The following is a 16,841-nucleotide window of genomic DNA, read 5'->3' on the forward strand; positions in this document are numbered from 1 at the left end:
CATCTGTGCGTTCAGCTTTCAATTATTAGGTGGATTCTCCTTATACAAACCAAGGTCTCTCTCCCTGGACTCCCTCTGGTTCTAAACCACTAGGTTCTTCTACTCTGTGCTTCTGCATGTGTGATAACTTCCAGAGCACACAGTCAAGAGAAAACCCAGATCACCAGAGCCTGCACACCTCCTAACACAAAGCCCTGTTGGGTCAGTGGCCATGTTCCACTATTCACACCACTGTCTCCTTAGCACGGGTAGACAGCACTAGCCTAAGGACAGGCATGTATGCTCAGTAAACGGTCTATTCAGTTAGTGAAGTGTCCATATACAAACATTCAGGGTAATGTTTAGTGCCTGAACTTTTAAAATATATGTACAGATGACTTAAGAAATACAAAGAAGAAGAAAGAAGTACTTTCACACCTGGGAAAACTATTAACAATTGCCTTTTCTCCAATCTTTTTTGCTACACCTACATATCAGCATAACTGAAAGCATCCTGTGATGAATTACCATACCTAATCACTAATACAGTTTCTATGACTTAATCTTGTTTGTTCGTTGAGACAGGGTCTCACTGTAGCTGTGGCTGGCCTGGAACTTGCTATGCGGAGCACACTGACCTGGAACTCACAGAGATCTGCCTGCCTCTGCCTCTTGCCTCCTGAGTGCTGGGAAAAAGGCATGTGGCCATGCCCAACATAGTTTCTATGTTAAGGTTCTTGAGGGCTGCAGATGTAGCTCAGTGGTAGAGCACTTGCCTAGCATGTATGAGGCTCTGGGTTCAATCCCAAATACACCACCTTAAACAAAACAAAAAAGATTCTAGAAAAAGACCTTGTAGACACGCAGCACAATTTAACCATTCTGCTGACATGTGGTTGTCAGGCCTTTTCTCCTAATATAAATGGACTGCACTGAACACCTCTAAGTCACGCTGGATCCACATTTCTTACTACTTTTACAGGAAGAATTCCTAAAAGTCAGGTATTTGCTGATTTAAAAAAAAAAAAAAAACTATCTAAACAATTGGAAATTACAATTATTACCCTGGAATCAAAAAGTTGTTCTCCCATCTGAAGCGCATTTCAAGAACAAATTCCTGCCAGAGATGTGCCACTCCCTTCAGCCCTCCGTGGTAGAAATTGATCATACAGAGACACAGGGCCAGTTTGTAGGTTAAACTGTCAGAGGGCGCAGACTTGAACTGATTGTACAGAGTCTAAACGTAACAAAAGAGAAACAAACAAGGCTGTTAACAGCAAATCTGTATGCACGAATAAACAGTCGGAGAGAAGAGTCCCATCAAAGGTAACCAGTGAGAATCTGCCGCAGAACAAACTTAATGATTTGACAGGAACTCTAAAATCAGCTATGCACAGGATACTAGTACCTTTTGCCTCCTAAAAGCTCTTGTTACCCAAAACAGGGATCTCCGCAAACATTCTAAGCAGGTCGTTATGAGTGGCTGTGAACTCCACTCAATTTTCTAAGATTTTATTTTTGAAGGGTAGATGGGATAGGGCTTGATTCAAGACAGAGTTTCTCTGTGTAACAGCCCTGGCTGTTCTGTAGACCAGGCTGGCCTTGAACTCAGAGCCCCACCTGCCCCTGCCTCCCAAATGCTGGGATTAAAGGCATGAGCCACCACTACCTGGCTCCAAGACAGTTTTGAAAATGAAGAGATACTTAAGTTACCATACTAAGTTACCATACATTCAGCAAACCTCTAGAAATTAAGTGCATTTAAAATATGTGGAACTCCAACTTACATAGTCTTCACCCTCTGGTGGAGGGTTGCTAGTGTCTACTGAAGCAGCTGCATCTAGTGGCTTCTCAGAGGCAGCGTCTGGGAACAAGAACTGGGGAAGGGATAGTACGGGTTAAACTTGCCTGCTTTGCTGAGTTTTCGTTTTCTTTCTTTTCTTTAAGAGACAGGGTCTCACTGCATAGCTTTGGCTAACTTGGAACTCAATATGTAGACCAGGATGGCAAAGAACTCACAGAGATGCGCCTGCTCTGCCTCCCAGGTGCTGGGACTAAGTGTGTGAGCTATCAACCACACCTGGCTATTCTGTTGATTTTTATGACCCATAGAAGACATTGTCAGACTTTCCAATGGATTTGCTGTTAAAATTATGGAAATGTTCTTACTGTGGTGTCCAGCTGATTCTATATTCTGTCAAGAGAAAAATGTTTTCAGTAATATACAAAATTTCAAAAAAATTTCATTCAAATAATCACTTGTTTCTGTGAGCTGAACAACAGAGAAGCAAAAATCTCATCACCCTGATTTCATACTCATCAAATAATACTACATCTTGTGTAAGTAAAAAATTGAGGGGGCTGGAGAGATGGCTCATCCATTGAGAGCATCTGCTGTTCTTCCAGAGGCCTGAGTTCAATCTGCAACAACCACCTGGTGGCTCACAACCATCTACAGTGCGATCTGATGCCCTCTTCTGGCATTAGGGTGCACATGCAGATAGAGCACTCATGTACATAAAATAAATAAATCTCTAAAAAAAAAAAGTGAATATCTATAGAGTCAAAACTGTAACAGACAACCTAAAAGCACCTCTGTATTTAGGCTGAACCTGTGGTAATTTATCCACAGGGTTTCATGTATGAAATACTAAAGGCATGGTCTGACAGACCCCTTAGAAAATGAGGAGCGTGAGCCTGCAATGGCCAATGAATATATCTTCTCTAAGTTAGCACGGTGTGTGTGTGTTCAGACAGACAGCAATGTGATGGGAGGTTTCAGTGTCAATGACGAGTGACTGTTTAATCTGCACTCAAAACCTTTAAGGTACTGTTTTTGAAGATAAAGTTTCACTATAAAGCCTAGGGGAGACTAGAACTCATGATCTGACTGACTTAGCCTTCCAAGTACTAGGCTTATGCCACCTTACCAGGCTGTAAGGATACATTTTTAAGGAGTCTTCTTTAATTACTTTCTTTTATTAGTATCCAAACTTTTCTGATATTGTTACCCAATAATCTATCTTCTCTGCCACATAAAACATGCTCAGACTTCTTAGGAATTTTTTTGTTTGTTTTTTTCAAGACAGGTTTCTTTGTGTAGCCCTGGCTGTTCTGGAACTCAGTCTGTAGACCAGGCTGGCCTTGAACTCATAGAGATCCATCTGCCTCTGCCTCCTGAGTATTGGGATTAAAGGTGTGCACCACCACTGCCCAGCGACCTTTTAGTTTTTTAACCAATATTTAACAGACTTATAAAAATTAAAGTAACTACTAAGTACTAAGAGCCAGTAGAGGGACATTTACAAACACTATCTCGTTCTCATGTTACCTGTATTTATAATGTACCTTGTTCAGAAAAATGTCAAAACATATGCTAAGGTCAGCTTCCAGTCCACATACAGCATTCCCTTCCCTTCATTACACTATACTTGAAGAGTTTCCCTCACGACTATAACTACAACTAAAATACGAACAGCTATCATTAAATAAAAGGCCTATTACATGTCAGATAGTACCACACATGGCCCTTTAATTTTACAACAATCTCTAGCTTCATTTTTTTTTCCTGGTCATTTTGAGGCAAGGTCTCTCTATGATGCTGTCCTAGACTGGCTATGTAGACCAGAACTCACAGAGATCCGCCTGCCTCTGCCTCCTGAGTGTTGGGATTAAATGCGTGCGCCACCATGCTCGACTATCAGCTTCATGTGAGAGAAGAGAAAGCCGAAGCGACTTGTTTGATGTCAGGCGGGAAGTCAGTGGCCCCCAGCCTGCACCACTCCAATTACATTATGCCCAGGACCCATTTAACCCTCTTCTTTGTCCCTCTAGTCCATACTGCGCAGATTTTCCTAGACTGTTCTAAGAACATTTTGAAAGCTCAATCTCTATCACAAATGTGTTTTAAGAGGGTTAGACTGTAAGACAAAAGCGCAGTGCTACCTCATGCAGGCTCTCTGCTACCTGCCCGTCCTGACCCCGTCACTCCCGCGGAAGCACTCGACAAACACCACTGTTCAACATGCCCGCAGGCAGGAGAAGCCCTAGGTGTGGTCCCCAGCACTGCAGAGCAAATCCTCAGCTCCCAGTCCCGTGCTTGACTTAGCACCCTGCACCCTCTTGAGGAAGCATCCCGACTCCCACACGGGACTACACACACTCTTTCTGCTCTCTTCTCACTGCCTCCTTGTTCTGTTTGACTGTAACTCTACTCCCTTCTCTCCACTAACCAGCGATGGTCTCTGAATGTGGAACTTAGTTTTATACTCTAAGCTCCCAATCCAGTGCTCGACATAAAGAAGAACCGAACAGACAATGAACACGTGCTTATGCAAACACACATAAAAGCAAGGCAGCTACCCACCAACAGAATGGTATTGAGAACATCGTTGTTCAGTGGCGACTCTTCTCCTCTGTGCTTCCGTATTTTCTTCTTTGCAGTATGTACCATATTTGAAACTGATAATTTATGAATTGGAACTGGTGCTGGTTCGGTCAGCTTGGACAGAGCATGAGTTATATCAGCAACTTCTACAAAGTAGAAAGAAAAGCAAATTATATCACCAAAAGTGGCAGGAAAAGTGATCAGTAAACTGATGACATTTACATGCTTCAGTTCTTTACACAAAGGTTACATGCTCTCAGAATTATAAAATTATAAAGTTCTGACTCAAATATTCAGTTTTACATGAAAGTGTGGGTATCATAGATATCACACAAATTATTTTCCCTCATGGGACTTCAAAATGAGTATCTAAAACTCTGCTTTTCAGAATACCTTATTACTCTGCTTTTGGTGGGAAGAAGTGACTAAATGCATTTGCTGTCTTAACAAGCTCTGGGTACAGCCTGGAGAGAAAGGCAGCTGTGCAGTCCATCTACACTTGCTCCTCCAACTTAACTCAAAGTGATACAATGTTGCCAGAATATCTGCCAAAGAGCAAGGGCAAGGCTTGTGAGGAATGTAAAAAAGGAAAATTAGGTCACCTTTTCCTTCTTCTTCAAATGTGGATCGTCCAAGAATCTCATCAGTTGATTCCTTTCGACGGCAAATTTTTAAAAATTCATTGACAAAATCACCTACAAAGAAAAAAAAAATTACTCATTCTTGACATTTAAGTCCAAGAACCTAAGTGCATGTCTTTTAACAAAAGCTATAGGTAAGATATGGTTGGGAAGCCAGGTGGTAGGAGTGAACACCTTTAATCCCAGCACTCCGGAGGCAGAGGCAGGTAGGTCTCTGTGAATTTGAGGCCAGCCTGGTCTACAAAGTGAGCTCTAGGAAAGCTAGGGCTACACAGAGAAATCTTGTTTTGAAAATTTAAAAAAAAATTTTTAAAGGAACATACTGTCATTAATAAGTATTACTCTAACACCATCAGCTGAGTGTGACATATTAGGTGATACAGAGTAAAGGTGGGCATGACTGACTAGAAGAAAGAGAAAACATCTCCATGTGTACTAAACGTAAGAGGGAAGTAAGGAAAGGTTTCAGAAGACCTGCAGAGATAACGCTTAAAAAAGGGGCATAGAATCATATAATCTCCGCACCCAAGAAGCAGAGGCAGGCAACTCTCTCTTTGAGTTCAAGGCCAGCCTGAGCCAAGTCTACACAGTGAATTCAAGACTAGCCAGGCTACACAGAGAGATCCTATCTCAAAGGGGGAAAAAGGATAAAGAAAATATAAAAAAGAGAAACAATTCTAGACACAGATTCTAAATGGCAATTACTATTTTTCAAGGTACTTTATATTTCACATAATCTTCAAATAATCTGCTAGGTGAACCAAAGTATATTTACATACCCCTTTCTCCATAAAATAGTTTTGCAGATGTGATACAACTTGGTTTAATGCCTAGCTGCTTCTTCTTTTTTAATTCTTTGTATCTTTCACATCATGCAATCTCAACCCCATTCATTCCCCATCCCTTTGTATCTGCCCTCTGCCCTTGCAACCTTCCCCATAAAACAAAATAAAATTTAAGAGGAAAAAAATAAAGGAAAAATCAATCTCGTTGTGGAAGCTGTAGTGAGTCACTCGAGTCACACAGTAAACCCTTTTTATCCATACATCTATACTTGCAATTGTTCATTGCAGAGTCATGGTCTGGTTCAAATCCTCTGGCTTCTGCTGCACTATTGATGCTGGGCCCTCACTGGGACTCCTCTAGGATATCCTGTTGTTGCCCTGTGTTGTGGAGATCCTGCAGCTTTGGGTCTGCAGGACGAGCCCCTTCATGTGCTCCAGCAGATCACAGATGGGGTGGGCATTTAGGTGGGCCAACTCATAACCCTAGTTCTAGGCCTAGGTGACAGCTGGGTTGGTCAGCCCACCAGCTCTCCCCCACCTTCACCACCAGGGTGAGCACTCCGGCATTAATGCCCAACTTCTCAAACTGTGGTCACATAATTGAATGATTTCTACACACACACACACACACACACACCCCAAAGAATCAGCTTGAGTAACCTTCTCAGTACGTTTGCTCTCTATACCTATTTCATAGATAGCTAGTATCATGTAAAGATGCCTCCATGAAAAAGGGACAAGAGTGGAGGGAGTTGGAGCAGCCCTGCTCCAGGGCACACTAAGTCATGCTCTGTGCCCCCACAGCACAGACCCAGAAGGACATCAAAAGACAAAGAGGACTCAACTGAGGATGCAGACTGTGATGGAAAAAAGGTGACATAGTAACCTAAGAAAAGCAAAACCAGATGTGAGACTATAATAGAGAATGCTGAAGTACAGATTCACTACAGAAACCCTGCTATTCCGGTTAATAAAAGATTCATTGCATCCGGGCGGTGGTGGCGCATGCCTTTAATCCCAGCACTCGGCAGGCAGAGGCAGGAGGGTCTCTGTGAGTTCGAGGCCAGCCTGGGCTACAGAGCAAGTTCTAGGACAGGCACCAAAGCTACACAAGAAACCCTGTCTTTGAAAAACCAAAAAGATTCTCTGTAATTGGTAAAGACTTTTTTTTATAATGTATTAACTGAGGAGGTCATAAAAATGTAAAATAGTATTTTGAATAGGTGAAATAGGGCTGGAAAGATGGCTCAGTGGTTAAGAGCACCAACTGCTTTTCCAGAGGTCCCAAGTTCAATTCCCAGAAACCACATGGTGGCTCACAACCATCTGTAATGAGATCTGGTGCCCTCTTCTGGCCTGCAGTCATACATGCTGTATACATAATAAATAAATAAATAAATAAATCTTTAAAAAAATACAATAGAAAATAAGAAACAAGTATGCACAATTGTCTTTTTTAGATTTGTTTTTCCTAGTCCCTGTGTAATGAGATCTGGTGCCCTCTTCTGGCCTGCAGACATACATGCAGGCAGAACACTATACATAATAAATAAATAAATCTTTAAAAAAAAAAAAAAAGAGGTGAAATAAAGTATAAAGAATGTATTCAGGGTTCCAATCTGGAAAAGAGGTAGATATGTGACATTTCAGAAAGGGACATAATGAAGTACCTTACCTAGTAAACACTGGGGGTTATCAGCTTTTCGAACTCTAACAGACCAATGGGGAGCTTGAACAGGATCCAAATCACTGGAACGGAATGAGACAGTAATTATGACCATCTCTGAGACTCATAAATGTGTCACTATGCAATGGAATGAGAACTAGAGAGTCCACACCCCTGGAACTGGAGCACCTGGGAGGCTGGGCAGGAGGCTCACCAATAGGAAGCCAAACAGGGCTACATATTGACCTTGTCTACCAAAAAAAAAAAAAAAAAAAAAAAAAAAAAAAAAAAAAACCAGCAAAATAAAATGCAGTTTATCTAACTACGTTCTATAAGGGGAAAAGCAGTTCATCTTTCATCCCCTCCCCTATCTTCTGGAGACAAGCTAGCCTCTACCTCTTAAGTCTTCAGCCTCAGTCTCTCATGTGCTGGGATCGCCGGTATACTCTACCACACCCAGCTACATTTTGCTTCGCTTAAACTTACTATTATCCAGACATATACTACCATTTAAGCAAGTTGTTAAAAATATAAAATCTTAAGACATGAAACTCTAAGACCAAAATAAACAAATAGATTACCAAGATCAAAACAAAATATAAAAATTAAGAGATTCACATTAACAACCAAATGAGACAAATACATTAAAAAATACAATAGAAGGGCTGGAGAGATGGCTTAGTGGTTAAGAGCACTGATTGCTCTTCCAGAGGTCCTGAGTTCAATTCCCAGCAACCACATGGTGGCTCACAACCATCTGTAATGAGATCTGGTGCCCTCTTCTGGCCTGCAGTCATACATGCTGTATACATAATAAATAAATAAGTAAATCTTTAAAAAAAATACAATAGAAAATAAGAAACGAGTATGCACAATTGTCTTTTTTAGATTTGTTTTTCCTAGTCCCTGTGTAATCACCTTTTTAACTGAGTATCACTACTAACAAAAATAGGGACTACAAATCTTTTTTTTTTTTAAAGATTTATTTATTTATTACATACTCAGTGTTCTGCCTGCATGTTTGGTGAATGCCAGAAGAGGGGACCAGATCTCATTATAGATGGTTGTGAGCCACCATGTGGTTGGTGAGTTGAACTCAGGACCTCTGGAAGAGCAGCCAGTGCTCTTAACCTCTGAGCCATCTCTCTAGCCCGGGATTACAAATCTTGGACAAAACTGAAAGCATCCTGTTCCTTAAATATACTACAGAGGATCTACTCAATGAAGTACTATGCACAATTTTTTTTTTTTTTTTTTTTTTTTTTTTTTTTTTTTTTTAATTCATGACCAGCAAGATGGCAGGAAAAGGTACTTGCCACCAAACCTGACGCCCTGATGTCAACCTCCAGGGCCCATATGGTAGGAAGAGACAACCCACAGTTACTCTCTGACTTCCATACTTGCACTGTGGTACACAAACACCACAAAAGACATAAGGTACTAAAAGAATAAAGCAAATTGATAAATTTAAACTTTAAAAACAACTACACTAAAGTTTAGTGGGCCCTTGAAAACTATGCCTTTATTTTCTTCTTTACACCTAATTGCTTAAGTGAGAACATTCATGTTGTTACTTTTACCATCAACAAATACAATGAGTTTCCTTTAACTGTAAAAAGAGAAAGTGTCTATTTCTCACTGTTTTGCACCCAGAATAAAAAGCAACTAAAACGTTTTTTGTTTTTTTTTTCTTTCACTATATTCCTAGCTTTGCTGAAATGTTCAAGTTGTTCCCTCTACACCGAACACAGGGCATAGTTATTTTCTTACTTAGAACACTCAGTGATCAAATATCCAGGCCAGCAAAATGCTAAAAGTCTTGACAACCTGAATTTGATCCCTGGAACCCAGAGTGGAAAAAACTGACTCCTCAAGGTTGTTCTCTGATCTCCATACATGTGCCATCACATGTGTGTGCCTATCCACAATCATACCATATACACACAACAACAAATCATATACTTCTGGATTCTCATTACTTCTTTTTCAATTTATTCACTTTTCATGTGCATTGGTGTTGTACCTGAATATATGTCTGTGTGAGGGTGCCAGATCCCCTAGAACTACAGTTACAGACAGTTGTGAGCTGCCATATAGGTGCTGGGAATTGAACCCAGGTCCTCAAAGAGCAGCCAGTAGTCTTGACCGCTGGGCCATCTCTCCAGCACCCCTACTTCTTAGAAGCAGTTCATGAATTTGTGTGTGTGTGTGTGTGTGTGTGTGTGTGTGTGTGTGTGTGCTGAGTGTCAAATCGCACAGCGGGCAAGTACTCTACCACCGAGCTATACTCCAGCCCCACAACGATTCTTAAAAGCGAATGACACGACAGATGGTAGAGACTGATCTTTCAAGAAATGAAACCTTGTTCCAAGACTTGGTGGTTAATGTATTAGAATCAAGTTCTTAACATACTTACGAATAAACATCATTGTCCACAATGATCCCTTCTGTCAGATGAGGCCATGTCGTTGCTAAATGGAGTTCACTAAAATAAAAAAAAAAAAAAAATTAAAAACATAAAATACACCCAAAATATCTGTATGTCCTCTGACCCAGTAATTCTATTTCTAGAAATGTGTCCTAAAAGACTAAAGATGTATATAAAGTGATGTATGTAGTGGTTGTCAGGGAGGGAGACATTTTCTTCAGTGGTGAGTTGCCTATACTCCTGCAAATAATCCTTCACCTACACGCACACCTATGCTCCTGGGAACAACTCACTGAGTCACCCAAAGAAAAAGACAAGATAGAAGTAATGAAAGAGGAAAGGGGAGTAGTTAGGGGAGGAAGGGATCCTCAGGAATGGAAGAGATAAGAGGATAATGGGAGAGGTGAATACAATCAAAAGACATAAATCTATGAAACCCATCATGTATAATTAATATATGCTAATAAAAGAAAACTTTTAAAAAGTGGCGCTATGTAAAATAAACTGAAAACAACTAGTTTAAGAAGGGAAAGCATATCCATATGAAGTTGTCTTATGGATATAAAATGTTACATTATATAGTAAACAAAACATATAAGCAAGAGCCAGGCATGGCGGTGGCTCACACTTTTAATCCCGCACTCAGGAGGCAGAGGCAGGAAGATCTAAGTGAGTTCAGAACAGCCTGGTCTACAGAGCGAGTTTTAGGACAGCTAGGGCTGTTACACAGTAAAACCCTGTCTCAAAAAACCAAAACCAAACAAACAAGTAAAATGTCCATCAGTTGATGAATGGATGAACAAAAATGTGATATATAGTAAGCATATAATGCATATCCATATAATGGCATATTTAGAAAGGATTTCTTTTTTTTGTTTTTGTTTTTCAAGACAGGGTTTCTCTGTGTAGTTTTGCGCCTTTCCTGGAACTCGATTTGTAGACCAGGCTGGCCTCGAACTCACAGAGATCCGCCTGCCTCTGCTGCCCGAGTGCTGGGATTAAAGGTGTGTGCCACCACCACTAGGCTTGAAAGGACTTCTTTTTAAAGTAACTGCTTCATGCTGTAACACATATGAGCCTCTGTAGCCCTCCCTCATCTCCATCCCCAGGCCTACCTCCATACTCTGCTAGCCCCAAACCAATTTATACACTACATACTCATGGCAGGGTAAGCAGTTCCTTTCCTTCCTACTCCTCCCTGTCTGCTGCTTCTCAACATCCACAGATCAAGCTACAACCCAAGGCCCTAGATCCTGCTTTGTCTGTGAGCCACTTTAGCCTGCTGAGTCGCCCCTTCCCTCTGCCATCCTTCCCAAGGGCCTAGGCCCAGAGCAGTGGTTCAGGAGCCTTTGCCTGGTCCAATTAAACAGTGTGTACACCAGCTTTATCCACCTAGCTCCAGTCACAAAACTCCTACACTGGCCCTGACTAAAGCAGGCCAGATCCTCACATCAAACACACAAGCAAAGAAGTCCACATGTCCAGGTTACATCACAAAAAATCAACACAACATGAATGGCTAATACAGCATGCTTCCCATGAAACCCACTACTCCAACAAAAATGTTTGCTGATGAGAATTACCTAGATAAACCCCTGGACACAGGAACAATCACAAACTTTATCACAGAATTCAAATAGTTTAAAAGACATGAGAAAACATAAATAATACAAATTTTAAAAGAACAGTTTCTCTCTGAGGTATTAAAATGTTTTAGATTTATACACTGATGATGGCTGCACAAATCTCTAATAAAAGCCACCAAACTATACACTTTGAAGTGCTAAACTTCATGGCAGATGAATTTTCTCAGTTATGAAAAACATCATGTTACAGAGATGAGATGGCAAACTTTTCATGCAAAAGCCAAATAACAAATATTTTGGTGTTCTGAGCCATGTACAATCTGCTATCTTCTTGTGTTTTTTTTTTTTTAATGCGAACTTTTAAAAATGTAAAACCTATTATGAGCCACACAAAAACAGACACTGGCCAGATATGGCCCATAAGCCAGACACTGAAGCCAGGGCTTGTGCATGCTCCTCAGGCACTCTACCACTAAGCCACATCCCAGCCCAGTCTGCCAAACCTTAGGAAGAGTTCTCATGTGAAGTTACAAACTAAAGAGGGCCAGGCTAGTTATTTCTAGCATTAATTACTTCAACAGCCTAAAGTGTCATAAAATGAACATCAGTATAAACTTAAAAAGCAAAACAATTCTGTAATTTAATAAAGTAAAAGGCTGAAATTCTTACCTGATAGGATCTTCACAGGCACCAAATGGCAACTTGCCAAACTCCAGGCCTCCAACTTCTCCTCCCACAAGGGCATCAATATCTAAACAAAGGAAAAATGTATTCCTTTATTTGGCAAAAAGTAGAAATAAACACTACACAGTGAATTCCAGGCCAGCCAGAACTACACAGATCTCGCCTTGGGGTTGGGGAAAGACTAGTTAAGTTAACCCTTTCAGAAGGTAACAGCTTTGAGGCGCCTGTGACAGTGCTGACAGCAAGTTAGAAAAGAAAAGGCTAAGAGATTATACAGACTCCAGCCTCCTAGGGATGTTAATATTTTTATCCACACTTTAAAAACCTGGCAACAGAACATCATCAAGCACCTAATTAGCTATCAGAATTACAATGTAAGAGTCTAGCCCACCTCACACATGCTAAGTCTATACTCTCTCAAAGGTTCTACGTTGGGAAAGATTTAAACTGATGAGTACAGTAGCCTTGGAAAAAGGAACAGAAGAGGAATGGAAACTTGTCAGGAGAAGCAGATTATAAACCACCCAGTGGTCCTGCTGTGTGGAAACCAATAGCTTAGCTCTTACGTCCCCTTTGCTGTAGTTTAGATGTAGCTCTTTCACTGCACATTAGAGTTCTAAGTTACTCAATAGTATAAAAACAGTAGTGGTACACATAACTGCCAAAAGCTGACTGTATAATAGTAATTTCAGTATCATCTCTAACCTAGCAATTATTCTGAATCTTATTGCCAAAGAGTTAGAACAAAATAAACCATGAAAAATATTGATTTCTTGGAGGCAGTACACTTGAAAAAAATGTTTTTAGTCTAGAAATTTATTAATACATGGGTGTGGTGGCTCATACCTAAATCTCAGCATTTGGGATGCTGAGGCAGGAGCATAAGTTCAATGCCAGCCTGGGCTACAAAGTCAGTTCCTGGCCAGTCAGAAATTCACATAGCAAGATCCTGTCTCAAAAAGAGTGAGTGGGAGCCGGGCGGTGGTGGCGCACACCTTTAATCCCAGCACTTGGGAAGCAGAGGCAGGTGGATCTCTGTGAGTTCAAGGTCAGTCTGGTCTACAAAGCAAGTTCTAGGAAAGATGCAAAACTACACAGAGAAACCCTGTCTCAAAAAAGAAAAAAAAAAAAAAAAAGAAAGAGTGAGTGGGAGCAGGGTGGGGTGATAAGCCTTCTAGTTTCTTAACAAATCTTTATTTCTTATTAAATGTGTCTGACATATAAATGCCCTCACAGATCTGGCCTACAGGAGACCCTGTCTTTAAAAATGGAGTGGGGCTGGGCCGACAGCTCAATAGGCAAAGTGCTGGCTGTGCCTACATAAGGACTTGAGTTTGAGCAACACAGACGTAAAGCTGGGCACAATGGTGGACACTTGTAACCAACTGGAGGGGAGAGTCGGGCAGATCCCGAGGGCTTGCTGGCCAGTCAGTCTAGCCAAAACCATGAGCTCCAAGTTCAGTGAGAGACTCTGTCTCAAAAAGGAGATAAGATGAAAAAGGGCTGCCTGGGGGACGAGGCATGGAGTGGACTAGGGGTCCTGCACTCTCAGCAGTAAGGACTGCAGAGTGGGTTTCCAAGAGAGCCCCTTTACGGCCCAGACCCAGAATATCCTATGCAGGGTGCCCTGCAACTGGAAGAAGGAATTTGGAGCTGATTTTTGTCACACACCAAGGCACATGCACGCACCCCCCACACACATATATAAAACATTAAATGTTTTTAAAAGGAATATTATGAACAATTAATTATATCCAACAAATTAAGCAGGAAAAAAACCCCTACAATTAGGTTCTATGTCCTTCTGGTTGAGCTTTTCTAGAACTTAGGTGATGCCTTGTTCATATCTGAGTCCTTGGTATGGCCTGGGATACTACAGGCTAGTAACTAATGAATAAATTAATCAATGAACAGTCAAGAAACTAATTCTGATGAAATTTTACTAAGTCCATATTAAATATTCTACAATCTTCTTCCATAAGACTATATACAAACTTATTTTTCTTTTTTCCTCCCAATACTCTATGGCAGTGGTTCTCCACCTTCCTAATGCTGAGACCCTTTAATAAGTTCCTCATGTTATGATGACCCACAATTACATTATTTTCATTTCTACTCCATAACTGTAAATTTGCTACTGTTATGAATCATAATGTAAATATCTGTGTTTTCTTATGGCCTTAGGTGACCCCTGTGAAAGAATCGTTTGATCCTCAAGGGGCCTAAGGTTTCTACATTACTGTTTTCAGCTTATGAGGGTGGTTTCTCTTAATACTCTAAAAAAGGTATTTTAACCACTCATATATGGTAATGCATGCACACAGTATTCCATCACAGGGGATGCTTTATATTTCATAGACAGATTGTCAAATATAAAATAACAGTCTCTAAAAGACAAGAAATTTCTTTAGGAGAAAAAAATTACACAGACAAAATATCAGCAATAACATTTCCAGTGAGTACAGGTATTTCTAGACTGAAGCACCATTAGATAATTTGAATTTCTTAGTACATGTTCTTTTCAATTTATATTCAATAGGTTAAACAGAGTTCCACATGTTCTCACCTGGTGGCTGCTGAGGCCAAAAGTACTGCTGCCAATCCTGAAGCACATACGTGAATCGAATAGCAATGCTAACTGGAGGCAATGGAGTCAAAGGGCAGCCCTAGAAACACATGCAAAGACAACAGCATGTAAATGTTTTAGCCTGTGTTCTAAAAATGTCGGCACCAACATTTCAAAGTTATGGAACAGAATTTATATCTACAGGGTCAGACAACAGTTGTAGAGTTGAACCACGAGGAGGAAAACTGAGCCTGAACTAGTAGTGTGTAACTTTGAGCATGGTGTACACCTTTAACCATAGCACTCAAGAAGTAGAGACAGACAGATCTCTGCGAGTTCGAGGTCTAATGGTCTACACAGCAAGTTCCAGGCCAGCTGCATAGTGACACCTTGTCTCAAAAATAAATAAGTACACAGATTTTTAGGCCAGGCAGTGGTGGCACATGCCTTTAAACCCAGCACTCAGGAGGCAGAGGTAGGAGGATCTCTGAGTTTGAGCCGGTCTGGTCTACAAAGTGAGTTCCAGGACAGGCAGAGCTATTATACAGAGAAACCCTGTCTCAAAAAGAAAAAAAAAAGGGGAAAGACTGCAATCCCAACCGACACATCTATGCAGCCCCTACATCTAGGCTCAGAGAGCATCATGGAAAAGGGGGTGGACAGATTGTAAGTCAGATCTTTTAATGTTTGTATGCATATAAGTAAGGGGTTGCAGGAATAGGTATAGCTTATGAAACTAGATAGGGAGCTGCTGAGTGAGGGGGAAGGCAGCATGTCTTCTATGACATTAAAGTGGAAAGGGGCTGTTGGAGGTAGAGGAGCACAGGGAAGGGGAGAAGCAGAAAAAGGCAATTTAAAAAACACACCACAGTGAAAAGTAACTCTTTTTACGCTAATAAACTTTTTATGGAAAGAAAACAAAAAGGAAGAGACTACGGGAAGGGACAGCACTGGCAAGGGTCAGACCTTGTTCTAAAAACTGGAAAAGTCAGCTCCGTGAAGAGTCACTATTATTTGGCTGTGTATTTGTAGAGCAAGAGAGCTCTGTAATTTCTGCATACTTTTTCCACAAATGTTTTCATCTGATCAAAAACTATGTAGGTTAAAAAAAAAATTAAGCCGCGGTGTTCTTACAGTCCCAGGGCATTCCAGGCCAGCCCAGGCAATACAGTGAGACTCCATGTCAAAATCCAAAGACACAAACACAAAGGTCTAAAAACAATTCCAGGGAACAATTACTTTAAAATAAAGTGCTTACACTACTACCAGATAGGAAAATACTAAGTCCCATTAAGCAAAATGATCTTCAACTTTGTTATAAAACAAATATGTGTGTTGTCTGCAATGCCTAACTATGCATGTGCATAAAGTACTTATGGAGACCAGAAGAGGGCTCAGATTCTCTGGAACTGTAGTAACAGATGGCTTTAAGCTGCTGTGCGTGTGCGTGCGTGCATGCGTGCATGTGTTCGGAATAAAACTTGGGTCCTTTAGAAAAGCAGACAATGCCCTTAACTGCTGAACCATCTCTCTAGCCCCTAAAATATAATTTTTTACTATCCATTTTAGACACTGAATGTTATAGAGAGTAGTATTCTTTTTAAAGCACATCAGTACATTTAGGAAAATGATACCTTTCTTTTTAACTAAAATGGAAGTCAAAATCAGGTTTCAATATTTAACCATGATAACTCACACGAAAGCTTATATTAAATAAATGAGTTAGCAAAAGAAGACCTAGAACTATCCTTAAGTTCTCTAGCAATAATAAAAATTCAATGACCCTGACTTCTCTTCCTGTTGAGCCTACATCAAGCCCAAGAGCAGGTTATGCAAGACTGCCATCTCGTGACAGTGTTTTGCTATTTATTAAAAAAAAAAAAAAAAAAAAAAAAAATGCTTTTGCTGATGGGGAGATAGCTCAGCAATTAAGAGCACTTTCTGTCTCTCTTGTACAAGACTCATGTTTAGTTCCCAGAACCTACATGGTGGCTCACGACCATCTGTAACGCCAATGCCCACTCTGGTTTCCGCAGGAACGAGACACGCACGTGGTACACAGACATACACACAACATACATACAGGCACAACACTCATACGCATTCCTTCCATTGGGGA

The 16,841-nt window shown here is 40.7% G+C and overlaps 1 protein-coding gene across 3 annotated transcripts in view; it reads right to left on the bottom strand.

Annotated features, from left to right (window-relative positions):
* The window catches only part of Rab3gap1 (RAB3 GTPase activating protein catalytic subunit 1), a 62,032-nt gene that overhangs the window by 19,467 nt on the left and 25,724 nt on the right, over nucleotides 1-16,841 (bottom strand). For all 3 annotated transcript variants that reach the window (XR_005093033.1, XM_028874938.2, XM_028874937.2), the window contains exons 8-15: nucleotides 14,723-14,822; nucleotides 12,142-12,223; nucleotides 9,875-9,943; nucleotides 7,468-7,541; nucleotides 4,969-5,061; nucleotides 4,346-4,512; nucleotides 1,767-1,856; nucleotides 1,044-1,216 (exon numbers count right to left, since the gene is read on the bottom strand). Coding sequence is in view for 2 of the 3 variants with exons in the window: in XM_028874938.2 (XP_028730771.1) it covers nucleotides 1,044-1,216; nucleotides 1,767-1,856; nucleotides 4,346-4,512; nucleotides 4,969-5,061; nucleotides 7,468-7,541; nucleotides 9,875-9,943; nucleotides 12,142-12,223; nucleotides 14,723-14,822 (848 nt within the window). In the remaining variant the exon portion in view is untranslated. The remainder of the gene's footprint in view (nucleotides 1-1,043; nucleotides 1,217-1,766; nucleotides 1,857-4,345; nucleotides 4,513-4,968; nucleotides 5,062-7,467; nucleotides 7,542-9,874; nucleotides 9,944-12,141; nucleotides 12,224-14,722; nucleotides 14,823-16,841) is intronic.

The sequence above is a fragment of the Peromyscus leucopus genome, chromosome 15, assembly GCF_004664715.2.
Source record: "Peromyscus leucopus breed LL Stock chromosome 15, UCI_PerLeu_2.1, whole genome shotgun sequence".
Lineage (NCBI taxonomy): Eukaryota > Metazoa > Chordata > Mammalia > Rodentia > Cricetidae > Peromyscus > Peromyscus leucopus.